Here is a 14,823-nt window from a genome sequence, read left to right as displayed (position 1 = left end):
ACATTTATATAGCGCCATACAGAATACTCACAACAGAGAAACTCTTGTAATTATTACTTTACTTTACCCCACCTCTCTCTGAAGGGTTAACACCGGCTGCTGCAGTAAACATAGCCTAGTGAACATTAGCTGGCTACGATTTAAGTACAGTAATATCAATAATCCTGGCTCTTTCACAATTGTCTGGTAATATTATATTCACAAAATACAACCAATAGTTAAACTTACTTGTGAAAATAATTCCCCGGGCTCTATTTGCGATGGTCCGCCGATATGAACAGGAAAGTGCTCTACAGTGCTGTGGCATCTTATCTGCTGCCACGCAACGAAACTACGAGTACAACCGGTTTAAGATGGCGGCCGTATTTCTCAGTCCCCAGGGGTCAATAGGGCATCTAGTCTCTATTATGATGGTTGAGAATCCCTGGTGTAGATGATTTTCAAGATATACAGACAGTTTACTTTAGGTACTTTAATAACTCCAATTTTGTTTGGTGTTTGACTTTAAATACACATTTTTCTAACTTGATTATTTTAATAGTGAGCGCATGCAGACACATTCAAAGTGTCTAAACAGAGTCAGCAGCGCTGAAGTTTGATCTGTCCTGAAATGATGTTGATACACAGAACAAAGCCAAGTTTATTTTTACAATGCATTACAATTATTTCAAAATACCTGCATCATGTGCTACACTGTCTTTGCATGTTGGATTTGCTAAGCAGGATACAACGGATGTGATAGCCGCTTTTGGGATCACCATATAACTTTGTCTATTGTTAGCACACATAGATTTTTTTTTGCTAAATCTAGCACACATAGATTTAGCGCTTATGGAGCCCCACCTCCAAGCCTGAGGCCCTAGACATTTGCCATCTCTGCCTATAGGTAGCACTGGGCCTGGTTAAAGCAGTGTACAGGGATACTGCACAAAGATACAAGGACCGGTGATGTTAGAGCTGAATGCATGCTGCTTTTAAATTAAATTTATAAAAAAAAGGGGGAATTCATGTTAATCTGCTGACCTTCTGTATCTCTATTTGGCATATATAATACCACAGTTATATTTATATGTTGTTGATTTTCAGGCTCATTAGCTGTAAGCTGACAGAAGAAAGTTGTTCAGCTCTATCTACAGTTCTCAGTTCAGACTCCATCAGTTTAAAGGAGCTTGATCTGAGCAATAATAATCTACAGGATTCAGGTGTTAAGCTGATCTCTAATGGACTGATGAATGTTAAATGTGGACTTGAAATACTGAGGTAAGCCGTAGCATAAGGATTTTGATCCATGTACTTTTAGATAATTTCTTTTTGTTTTTTTGTATTCAAAACGAGAAAAATTAAAAAAAGAACATTTAATTAGCACCAAAAGTTTATACAGAGGGAGACGGGAAGCCAATGAAGATGATGTAGGATTGGTGTGATATGTTCATACTTTCTGGTATGTGTAATCAGACGAGCAGCAGAGTTTCGAACGTATTGTAATCTCTTTATATTTTTCGCAGAAAGGCCATAAAGTAGTGAGTTACAATAATCTAGTTGGGATGTGACAAAGGGATGTATTCCAATAAGGTTCATTAGTTAACATTAGTTAACTACATTAGGTAACATGAACTAACAATGAACTTCACTTGTACAACATTTATTAATCTTTGTTAATGTTCATTTCAACAATTACTAATACTTTATCAAAATCTTGTTAATGGCAAGGCAAGTTTATTTGTATAGCACATTTCATACACAGAGGTCATTCAAAGTGATTTACATAGAAATGAGAAAACAAAAAATCAAAGATACATGAATTTAAAATATCAATTAAAAGAAAATAAATGTGATTTTAATAAAAACTGTTTAAATGTGTGAAAAAGAATAAAACAGGAATAAAAGTATAAAACAGTTAAAAATAACAATAAAAACAAGAGAAATAGAAAATAATTAAAGTAGTGCATATATAATATAGTGCAATCAGTTTGGACGCAGCATAGTGCTCATTCAGTAAATGTATAGCTAAACAGATGTGTTTTGAGTCTGGATTTGAATGTGGCTACTGTTGGAGCACATCTGATCTCTTTTGGAAGCTGGTTCCAGCTGCGACTGGCATAATAGCTAAAAGCTGACTCTCCTTGCTTTGAGTAAACCCTTGGTATTTCTAGCTGATGTGATCCTAATGATCTGAGTGACCTGATGGGTTTATATTCAATGAGCATATCAACAATGTATTGAGGTCCTAGTCCGCTGAGTGATTTATATACCATTAATAATACTTTAAAATCAATCCTAAATGTAACTGGTAGCCAGTGTAGCGACCTGAGGACCGGTGTGATATGTTCATATTTTCTGGTTCTGCTCAGAATCCTGGCAGCAGCGTTCTGAATGAGCTGGAGCTGTCTAATGGTCTTTTTGGGAAGGCCAGTGAGGAGGCCATTACAATAATCCACCCTGCTGGTGATGAAAGCATGCACAAGTTTCTCTTAGTCTTGTCTGGAAACAAAGCATCTAATTCTTGCGATATTTTTGAGATGATAGTATGCTGATTTAGTTATTGCTTTGACATGACTACTGAAACTAAGGTCAGACTCCAGAATCACACCAAGATTCCTGACTTGATTTTTAGTTGTTTGACCCCTAGCGTCAAGGTATGCATTCACCTTGAGAACTTCATCTTTGTTTACAAACGCAATGACTTCAGTTTTCTCTTTGTTTAACTGAAGAAAGTTTTTGCACATCCAACAGTTAACTTCATCAATGCATTTGCACAGGGAGTCAATGGGGCTATAGTCATTAGGGGATAGAGCTAAGTAGATCTGAGTGTCGTCTGCATAACTGTGATAGGCAATTTTGTTCTCTCTCATTATTTGGCTTAGTGGGAGCATATACAGGTTGAACAGGAGTGGCGCAAGAATTGAGCCTTGCTGGACTCCGCATGTCATGGATGTCCACTCAGATTTATGGCCACCTATACTTACATAATAACCTCTCCCTTCTAAGTATGACTTGAACCATTTCAGGACCACCCCAGAAAGCCCGACCCAGTTTTCCAGCCTGTCAAGAAGTATGTTGTGATCGACAGTGTCAAAAGCAGCACTGAGGTCGAGTAGCACCAGCACTGATAGTTTGCTTATGTCTGTGTTGAGGCAAATATAATTTATTATCTTTATGAGCGCTGTCTCTGTACTGTGGTGTTGTCTGAAACCAGATTGAAAAATGTCAAGGTAACCATTAGAAATTAAGAATTTGTTCAGCTGATTGAAAACAACTTTTTCAATGATCTTGCCTATGAAAGGAAGATTTGAGATTGGTCTGTAGTTGCTCAATACAGTGTTATCTAGGTTGCTCTTTTTCAGGAGGGGCTTAACAACTGCAGTTTCAAGGGACTTTGGAAAAGTGCCAGAGTAAAGTGATGAATTTACCACTTTTAGGAGATCTGCTTCTAAACAGTTAAAGACACTTTTGAAAAAAGATGTTGGGAGTGTGTCAAGGGCGAAGGTTGATATTTTAAGATGCTGTATTGTTTCTTCCAGAATTTTACCATCAACTGCTTCAGACATCGTAACTACTTTCTGATGTTGTGGTCTGATTTGTCTGACCCCGGCGCAGCTCAAGGATGTGCTGATCACCTTTCTGATATTATTGATTTTCTCAGAGAAGAAGTTAGCAAACTCACTACATTTGCTGTCTGAGAGCATTTCACTTGGAATGTGACTTGGGGGGGTTGTTAGTCTCTCTATAGTAGCAAAAAGAGTGTGTGTGCTATTTATGTTTTTGTTTATAGTATTTGAAAAGAAAGTCTGTCTAGCTTTGCCTAGTTCCACACTGAAAGCACGAAGGCTGTCTTTATAGTTATTATAGTGAATTACAAGTTTTGTCTTCCGCCACATGCGCTCAGCTTTTCTGCATTGTCTCTTCATATTCTGCACGTCTGTTGAGTTTCTCCAACGATCCAATATCATCGATTTCACACTTAACTTTCGAATTAAAGGAATCAAGGAGAAAATCATGTTAGTTAATGCACTGTGAACTAACATGAACAAACCATTAAAAGCTTTATTTCTATTAACTAACATTAACAAAGATTAATTAATACTGTCACAAATGTATTGCTCATGGTTGTTCATGTTAGTTAATACATTAAGTAAGGGATAATGTAGAGGCAGCCGGTAGTTATTGGGAAATAAGCCCCGACAGTGTGATCAGGACCCGACGCGAAGCATATTTGTTTTAAATTAACATTTTTATCCTTCCGCGAAACTTTGCACAGATGCAAAAAATGATCGTAATACCTTATTAAGATCCTCTGCTTGCTTCATACTTGTCTGTCTCCATTTTTTTCTCTTTTAGCCAGTCTTTGAGAAGTTTTAATGCCCATTCTGTATTTGTTTGTGTGTTGGCTTCGTAGCTGTCATGCTCTATTTTGTCAAGTTCAGTCTCAGTAAGCTCTCTGTGTCTTGTCGCTGTTCGTTCTTCTATCCACTGTTTAAATGTTTTGTTTTTCTGTACATGTTAAAATGAATGTCAAAATGTTCCAGTGTTTGTCACAAGATGGCGCCAAAAAGTAATCTTTATTGATCTTTATATGGCGCGGAGCGATTTTACTCTTACAAGTAGTCCCGGCTATGCGTTATTATTTTGGAGCGGTTATTATTTGAAAAGAACGAACCTGCAAATGTCTCAACTGACCAATCAGAATCAAGCATTCCAGAGAGCCGTGTAATAACTAATGTTAACTAATGAACCTTATTGTAAAGTGTTACCAAATATACAATAAAACCAAAACAAAAATATTTTTTTGATCAAAGTGTGTTTTGGTCGCCCTGAAGTTTAGCCTCTTGTTCTGAGCAGTTATGAACAGTAGCATTATAGATCTTAACATTATATAGCATCTTAAGGAGAACAGTTTGCCACAGTACACTTTAGAGAGTGACGGAGAAGCTGCCTACTAAAGCATGTAGTACAGGGTGTACATTTATTACTATAATAATAACACAGTATATACTATACAATCGACCTATACTATAATAATAAATAATACAGGCTTGAAGCCAACTTTATAGTAGAAACAGCCTCTAGGCTTCTCCACACTGTAGGTTTATTGTTGTTTAATACTAATTAATACAACATTTAGATCATTTATTTCTTACATTCGCCGCCCGCAGTAGTACTTGTTTATACTGACATCTACCAACATGCAGGTTACGTGATGATAAAATATACAGCTTAGGAGGATTAATTAAATTGTTATGATTGTCTTAAATTAAACAATTTAAGACAAGACCATTTTTAAAACGAATCATAAATTAAAAGATCTGTTCATAACTGTTACTGTACATGTATGTTGTAATGAACTATTTGACTTCTCTTCTCTAGACTATCAGACTGCAGTATTGGAGAAGAAGGTTATGTTGCTTTGTCTAGAGCTGTGAGATCAAACCCTTCACATCTGATAGAGCTGGATCTCAGTGGAAATGATCCTGGAGAATCAGGAGTTAAACTCATCTATGATTTAATACAAGATCCCAAATGTGCACTGAAGGCTGTGAGGTGAGCTGTAATGAAAATACAACATATGCAGGATAATAGTATATGAACATATTAAATCATATTAAACATAATGAAAGTTTATTTTCTGCTACACTGAATTTGTTTCTGAGTATCATACATTAATTGAATTTGACTTTCTGTTTTCTTCAGGTTATTGAAAAGCTCTTCTGCAGCTGAAGTCTTCAAGTATCTGAGTGAAACTCTTGGTATAAATCCTTTACTCCAGAGAGATCTGAATCTGAATGATCATAAACTAAACAACACAAGAGTGAAACAGATCTGTGATCTACTGAAGGATAAACACTGTAGACTCAACACACTCATGTGAGGATTACAATACTCTTTTACATTTCATCTAACATTGTGTGACATCTGATTCTGATGAAGACTCTCATGAAGAAGATTTAGAGGACTGTGATCATTAAAGACGTTTGTTCTTCTGCTCGTGTAGATATTTGTTGTGTCTGAAGTAAACTGAATGATGTTTCTTTTGTTTTCTTTCTCTTTAGGTTGACTAACAGCTGTATTACAGCAGAAGGTTGTACTGATCTGATGTCAGGTTTTAATTCAAACCCTTCACATATAAGACATCTGGATCTGAGTGGAAATAAACTTGAAGACATAGGAATGAAGAAGATCTCTGATCTGTTGACAAATCCACAATGTAAACTACAGAAACTCAGGTACATATTTATTATTAAGGTACATTTCTGACATCGTCAGTGAAACCCCAGCTAAAGTCACGTAATCTAATTTTGAGATATAGAGCGTCAAAGTAATCATGAGTGTACAAATGACAAAACATGCAATTTATGTTTATTGCTGTAAATTATAGGTTAAAAGCCATTACTTAAATGAAACATCATATTTTTGTGATTTTTAAAAAATGTTTTAATTAAAGCTCAAAATGAGAAATTTCTTTGCTCATATTTAACAAAGGGGCTAATATTTTTATAAATGTATATTATGTTTAAACTTCACCTCAGATCTTACTGTGATTTGTGTCAGTCACTTCTGTAAAAATGGGCAACATGAGTTGATCCATCTTTAAAGTGATAGTTCACCCTAAAATGAAAATTCTGTCATTTTCTCACTCTCATGTTGTTACAAACCTGTATAAATGTCTTTGTTCTGATGAAGACTAAGGAAGATATTTTGAGGAATGTTTGAAACCAAACCGTTCGTGAGCCCCATTCACTTCCATATGTAGCAGTATGGTCTAGGGCAGTGGTTCCCAAACTTTTTCAGTTTCAGCGTGCAGCCCCCCTTGTGTACGGTGCATTCCTTCGTGGCCCCCAAAGAAAATTTGTGACAAAAAACTGTTCTAAAACTCAACAATTAAATAAAAAAACATTAAATTATACAAAAAAGTTGTGCTTTTGGTTAGTAGCCTTATTTTTTTAGGTTTAATTACACAGAATTCATGATAAATTAATGAATTTCATAAAATGTCATAAAACTGCGGCCCCCCGACACATCTCGCGGCCCCCCTGGGGGCCCCGGCCCCCAGTTTGAAAACCACTGGTCTAGGGCATGTTCTGATTATGCTCATTTACCTGCCTATAAAATCATTTTGGTTCGTGTTACGTGTGTGCGTTTGTTCTGTGTCAGAAGCGAGCCGCCATACTTCTGGATTTGCGTGTGGATAGTGGCAAGAGTGGACTGAGGAGCTTTTTGGGAACCATTTAATCATTGTGTTCATGGAGACGTGCTTATTACACTTCTGCATCCGCGCCTCGTGAGTCGCAGTTCATGTGCGGGTCAATGTGCAAGGGACATTACAGTGGGTTGCTGTAGTGGGAATTTCACTTGCTGTGTGGCTTTCATGCGCTATGTGCATCGCTTCCACCACTTCCACCCTTATGTTGGCTTGACTGTCTGCTTTACCCGACAGCAGCTGCTTTGCTCTACATCATTTTTGCTCTGTTTTACTCGACTGCAGCTGCTTTGTGCTACGTCATCTGTGCTCTGCATTGTCTGCTTCGCTTGGCTCATCTGGGCATCGTAATCTACATTTCTGTTCTCTGGAGCTCCGTGTTATTTCCAGTTGGCACTGTATGCGGTGACACTCGGTGGGTCATACCAGCTGATTAACATTGCGCTGCTCCTGTATGCTAACAGTTTATTGTTGCAGCATTTAAATACCTGCAGGATCAGCTGGACCGTGGTCTGGACTGGGGGCATGGTGATTATTCCCAACGTAGTGTGAGTAACTGACCTAAAAGTGGCATGTGACAGGGTAGTCATTACCTGACTGTCACAAGCATTGTTTCTTTGTTTTTGGGTAATTTTCTGTGTTTTTATTTAATTATAAATTTTTGCATTATCTTTATTCTTTTATGTTATTATTATTTTTCATATCCTTATTGGGCTGTTGTTCTCTTACTTTAATGGTAATCAATTCTTTTGGTTTCTATTTCTTTATTGGTTTTTATTTGTGGTATAATTTCTTTTTCTTTTTTCTTATTACTCAAGTATAGTTATTTTCTAATGGGTGGCGTAGTTGGTACAAATGACTACAGTGGTTGGTAACACCACAAATAGTAAGAAAAACAATACTATGGAAGTGAATGGGGCTCATGAACTATTTGACTTCCTTTCATTTATCAAAATTTATCTTCATTCGTGTTCATCAGAACAAAAAAATGTATACAGGCAGGGCCGCATTAATGCATGGGCTTACCTGGGCTTAAGCCCAGGGCCTCAGGCTGGGAAGGGCCCCGAGATGCCGGAAAAAAATAACAACCGCATTTTATAAAAAGTTGATACTCCCTTTAAAATTATGCTTAATCGCTTTGCTTTGAATGTCCGTGCGTGAATGCAGTTCCTGCGCAAGAAAATCTATCACTTACTGTAGGCTCCCCTGCAATCATTAGTGAGCTTTTTAAAATTTCTGTCTGAAATATCCATTATTGCATTTCTGAAGGCAACACAAAGACAGCTTTCTGATAAAGTGACCACAAGTGCCTTTCAAGTGATGAACAAAGACGAAACTGAGGACGCGTTTTTATCTTAATATGAAAGACAACGTGTATATAAACATTCATTAAATGACTCCTCATAACATTTTAGAGCCAATATGTACAGAACAGCACACAAAGGTATTACACAAAACATTTTTGATAACTAAATCCAATAAATAACAAATTAGATTCTGCCTCGGAAGCCTATAAGTTCAGCGATCTTATTTCATTTTGAGATTTAGCGGGCAAGGAAATAAAAGACGAGAAATTACATATAATTTGTTACTGTAAATTATAAAAAAACAAGCTTTATATACAATTCCTTAAACGGTTCATTTATAACCAAAAAACACTGAAATTAATGATTTTATAGACACTATATATGCTTTATTATTTTGCACAGAAATACCTGATTGCTTTGATCATCTCTGTATTCACTTGAAACACCTGATGACTCTTATAACATTTGTTTCAGGAATCTCTTTTCTATCATTTGAAAGTTAACACCGACCATAATATTAAATCACAAGAGAGACCAACCCGGAGAGACAATTGTGTCAGATTCGGTAGAGATATTTTTGGTGTCATCACAAAAAAAAAAAAAAAAACTCCTTACCTGTTTTGTAGCTCAACCTTTGACAAGTTAAGCAACCCTTTTAAAAACATTCTAAAACTTATACTTGCCGAAAAAAATCAGTTTGTTGATGTTTAGTTTGATAAACCCCTAAATACAATCACGCAGAGCACCTAGCACGTTCGGCTAAATTTAATGTGACAGCATGCAACAGCGCAACATCGTCACAACGGAAAGCAATCCAAAACGTACAGAACTTAAATTAGATCAGAAATTACCTTTACAATTAATAAAAAATAAAAACAAAATGAAGTCAGAATCAATAAGGTACAGAACATGGGTGCAAAATACCTAAATGCGCAAGGGAATAAAACACAAGCCACAAATAGTTTAATCAGATAACACTGAATAATCTATAAATTAAATAAAAACAAGGAAATATTAAAATTAATTTTAAAATAACGAAAGTATAGAATTGCCTGTTGAGTGACATTTTCTGCGCGTCCCTTATTTAGAGACGCGAGCTGTTTTGGAATTAATTTAAAATCTTAAAAACGCTGCTAATATCAAACTTCTTTAAACCCAGATGTAAAAATACCCTTTTAGTTTTTTTTTTTCGTTTTAATTAATTACACAAGACCAAAAAAAACTTTATAAAATGCTGCACACTGATAATAAAATATTCATTAATTTCTCCGTGTGACTCCGGTAGATGATCTTTTAATTACTTCTAGTCGAATCAAGCTTTATGGTCAATCTAGGTGAATATAAAATAAATAAGTAAATAGATAAAAATATGAAAATATAACATTTTAAAAGCTAAATTTAAACTGAAGATTACTTGAATTGCAATTAAAATAAAGTAAGCAAATAACAACTGAAACATTGGATTAAATCTTTCTAATTACCTTATTGTTTAAATCATGTTGCTTGTTTTGAACTAAGTCAAAACTGATTTTTAAATAATAGAGAATACTGTAATTTAAAATTGTAAACGAATATCTGATTATTTATTTATTTAGGTGAAGATTAATGAGAGAGTTTTTTTATTAAACAATTCGATATGTTGGCACAAACGCTGTATGGACATAGATAATAATGAGCTCAGCAAGTTTGTTGTAATGCATAATATGCTTTTGTAAATTCTTGTCAAAACAGGTGTTTTTGCGTTTCGGATCTATAAGTCAGTGTGAGTCTTGTTGATCTTAATAACTTTTTTACATAAATCAGGTCCCGAACTTTATCTCCCTTAATATCTCTTTAAACATCAAGCAAGTCCTGCATTTTATTTTCAAATTCCTGCATGTTTTTAAACCGAAACCAAGATGTCAGACATGTGGATGTATGAGTAGTATTAGGTTATATTTCACTCTCAGACAACTTAGACAAATAACGATCATTTTAGATGTTTAATTAGTATATTTAAATCGCTAGACGAGGGATTAATGTAGGCTACTTATTTTTTTCTGAAAACATCCCACTCATTTAGACAGAATGGGTCTCATGGAACTGTGCTGACAGACACAATAAACGTTTAAAGGTGATGTAGCCTACAGTTTTGGCAATGTACTTTCAAGTTTGTTATTTTAATGCTACAATACAATGATGCATAGGCACAAGCTGTATGAGGCTTTAAAAATGAGATGTTTGCTTTCCATGCATAATAGTAACGAGAATCAAGTTATTGTCTTTTTGATTAAAATTTTGTATTATTATTTTTATCAAATGTTTACAGTTATTTAAGTTATAATTATAATAAAAAGCTAAAATGCATTTAAAATGACATTTTAATGTAATATGACAAACTTCCTGTTTAAGACCCGCCCACTTCCGGTTCCATCAGAATACAAATACAGATACAAATAATTTTAAGACTGTTACAGATACAAATACTGACTCCGCTGGCGGACGAAGGGCCACACAAAATGGTAAAGCCCAGGGGCCCCTTACAGTGTTAATGCGGCCCTGTATACAGGTTTGTAACAACATGAGATTATTTTTTTTTTATTATTATTTTTGGGTCAACTATCCCTTTAATAATCAGTAACTTATTTAGTGTTTTATTCAGCTATAAGCTGCAGCTTTATGCTATAACTTTACACGATAAAGAGTTTTCCCTCCTTATTTTTTCCCTGTTTTTCTCAATGTAGTTTAGGACAGTGTGGTTTAAAAGATGAAGTTTTTGCTGCTCTGACCTCTCTAAGTTCAAATCTTTCACATCTGAGACATCTGGACCTGAGTGGAAATAAACTATCAGACACTGAAGTTCAGCCTCTATGTTTTCTACTGGCAAATCCACAATTCAAGCTGGAAACACTTGGGTTAGTAACATACATGATGAGCATCACATAGTATATGGACATACTCGCATACCTCTTAACACTCATGTTTTCCCAGCAGTTCCTTATTTTACACTTAATTTTACTTATTTAGTACTTTGTATGGCCCAAACCTTGTTATATAAATAATCACATCAATATATTATTCCAAGGATCTTGGCAGATCCAGATCTTGTAAGAAACATACTCAAACATCAACACATAATACAAATTTAAACCCATTTTAAACCCATGACCTGGTTACCAACAACCCAGTTGCGCATTTGATGTTTGCACAGGTAGTAGACACAGGAAAATTAAATAAAGCATCGGAAATAGAAGAAGAGGTGGTGCCCCTGCAAAAATAATCTTTATCAAAATATACATGTACATTTAACATCAGCTGCACAAAAATTTGTAATCAGTTAATTCCTTCAAAAAATGTAAAAGTTCATCTTGTGATTATTTTATTTTCATAAATAGATTTTTTTAAAACATAATTTTAGTCCATATAAATAGTTTTTAACTCAATGTCAGAATGTTTATTTACGGCAGTGTTTGCCCCAGACTTGATTTTTTTTCACCCTCTCTCTCTCTGCAGGTTGTGTGGTTGCAGTATTACAGAGAAATTGTGTGTTAAACTGATTGCAGCTCTGTGTTCAAACCCTTCACATCTGAGAGAGCTGAACCTCAGTGGCAATACACTTGAAAACTTAGGAGTAAAACGCTTGTGTGATCTACTGAAACATTCAGACTGCAAACTGGAGAAACTGAAGTGAGTTAAATATACCAAAAAGGATTTAAGTGTTTTGGTATTTAAATGATCAGATAAATGAGTAAGAATTTTAAATTCTGTAAAATCTTTTATACCATAACAAAGTTTACAGTGGTGTGAAGAAGTGTTGACCCCCTTCTAGATTTTGAATTTTGTTTTTGCATGTTTGTCACACTTTAATGTTTCAGATCATAAAAACAAATATAAATATTAATAAAAAACACAAGTAAACACAACATACAGTTTTAAATGAAGGTTTTTATTATGAAGGGAAAACAAAATCCAAACCCACATGGCCCTGTGCTCGCCCCCTAAACCTAATCACTGGTTGGGCCACAATCAAGCATTTGTGTTAACTTGCCATGAGTTTGTTACAGCGCTGTGGATGAATTTTGGTCCACTCATTTTTGCAGAATTGTTGTAATTCAGCTACACTGGAGGGTTTTTGAGATTGAAACGTATTTTTAAGGCACAGCATCTCAATAGGGATTGAGGTCAGGACTTTGACTAGGCCACTTCAAAGTCTTCATTTTGTTTTTATTCGGCCATTCTGAGGTGGAATTGCTGGTGTGTTCTGGATCATTGTCCTGCTGCAGAACCAAAGTTCGCTTCAGCTTGGGGTCACAAACAGATTGTCCTTTAAGATTTTTTGGTAGATAGCAGAATTCATGTTTACATTTATCACAGCAAGTCTTCCAGGTCCTGAAGCAGCAAAACAGCCCCTGACCATCACACTACCACCACCATATTTTACTGTTGGTATGATGTTATTTTTCTAAAATGCTGTGTTACTTTTATGCCAGACATAATGGGACACACACCTAAAAAAAGTTTTGTCCCGTAGCTCCACAGAGTATTTTCCCAAAAGTTTGCTCTCAAAAACATTTTTCACACAGGGCCATGTGAATTTGGATTTTGTTTTCCCTTAATAATAAAATACTTCATTTAAAAACTGCATGTTTACTGATAAGTAGCTTGTAGCTTAGTAAATTACAGTTTCAAAGTAGCTTACCCAACACTGGGTATATAACGGAGCCCCAACAGCGCATTACAGGTTTTTGTCAATCAGCGAGCAATTTGTCTTAAAATTATTTGTCAAAAACTGTGTCTTAGTCAGAACTAGTTTAAGAAATAAGTTAAGGTAGTGTGTGTTCCCCTGTCCCAGTTTCATAACAGGCGGGGACACTCACGAGTTATGCAGTGTTTTGGGGAGGAACACGCTCAGGATGTTTTTGAGAAAATACATGAATCGTAAGGCTATACTAAGATCTTGAAGGTCTGTCAGGGTTTTGGGGGGCTTCTCGAGACAGCCAAAGTCTGTTCTCATGGACAGTTCTCAGGGAAATTTTACATTAACCCTGCCGTTTATAATGCTTCAGGGCATGTTTATTTCCGAAAAGTGTGTTCATCAGTCTGCACCAATAAAGGTTTTAGAACTGATGAATCAGCTGAAAAAACAGTGTATTTAGAGATGAGTCACATCATACACTAACCCAGCCTCGAGGGGCTGGTTCCTTCATCATGTGTCCTCTACGAGTGGAAAAAATAAATAAACAATGGCCTCTTTTCAGTATAGAGAACAGGATAGTACAGGATGCAGTTTTCTGTTTATCTCCCCAGATAAAGGGTTTTTCCACCAAGGTGGACCTCATGAAAGCTCAGGTAAAGTTTTTAAATCTCCCGGTTGAAGAGGGCCAGGGTATGTCTCCCTCAAGATTCAGTCCAGCCTTTACGGACAGTGTTTTTACAACAAATTCTTTTTATTTTTTGTATCAGCGTTTTCCCTTGCACGTTCACAATATGTATGAATTCAACCCTTGCTCTAATAAGACTTCAGGGGATCCCTTAGATGACTGGTTAGTGTTAGCTCAGTCTTATGGAATGGTAGATTTGCATTGAGTTGTCGTTCCTAGCCTTATAACACAATGGATTCTTCCTGAGGGGAAACCTGAATGTATGGATTCAACCCTTGCTTTATTGAGAGATCAGGGGATTTATATTTTTATATGTCTAAAAAGTCTCATAAAATGGCAGTTCGACATTGAGATGTCATTCCTGGCAATATGACATGTCTGGAGATATGGGCTAAAGCCTTAAAAGAGCTATACCCCCCTCCACACAAAGAATATTGTTTCTTAGGGCCCTATTTTAACGATCTGAAACGCAAGTGCGAAGCGCAAGTGACTTTGTGGGCGGATCTTGGTCATGTTGCCATTTTCTCGGCGGGAGAAATAAGTCTTGCGCCAGGCGCAAATCAATAAGGGGTTGGTCTGAAGTAGGTTCATTATTCATAGGTGTGGTTTGGGCGTAACGTCAAATAAACCAATCAGAACGTCATCCAACACCTTTAAACGCAAGTGCGCAAGTTCCATGGCGGGTTGCTATTATTATGACGGATTTACCAGGCGCACGCCAGGAGTGGTTCACAGCCGAGGAGTCCGACGTTCTTGTAAGAGCAGTCAAAGACAGAGAAGTTGTTTTGTATGGGGATAGGAGAAACCCGCCCAAATCAGCGTCGGTTAAACAGGCGTGAGAGGAAATAGCCACAATTGTCTCATCAGCTGGCATTCCCAGGACGTTGTGCCACAAGCGCTACAATGATGTCAGGAGACGGGGGAATCCCAAGCTTGCCAGCATAAATCGGATACGCCATGT

The 14,823-nt window shown here is 36.2% G+C and overlaps 1 protein-coding gene across 1 annotated transcript in view; it reads left to right on the top strand.

The window, feature by feature from the left end:
- Positions 1-14,823, top strand: part of LOC129452685 (NACHT, LRR and PYD domains-containing protein 12-like) — a 116,033-nt gene that overhangs the window by 57,651 nt on the left and 43,559 nt on the right. Inside the window, exons 11-12 of the mRNA XM_073861812.1 lie at positions 11,226-11,396; positions 11,995-12,168. Of these exons, the coding sequence (XP_073717913.1) occupies positions 11,226-11,396; positions 11,995-12,168 (345 nt within the window). The remainder of the gene's footprint in view (positions 1-11,225; positions 11,397-11,994; positions 12,169-14,823) is intronic.

Source organism: Misgurnus anguillicaudatus, chromosome 23, assembly GCF_027580225.2.
Source record: "Misgurnus anguillicaudatus chromosome 23, ASM2758022v2, whole genome shotgun sequence".
Taxonomy (NCBI): Eukaryota; Metazoa; Chordata; class Actinopteri; order Cypriniformes; family Cobitidae; genus Misgurnus; species Misgurnus anguillicaudatus.
The sequence above is the reverse complement of the archived record's forward strand: the minus strand, read 5'-3'. Positions and strand labels throughout refer to the sequence as shown.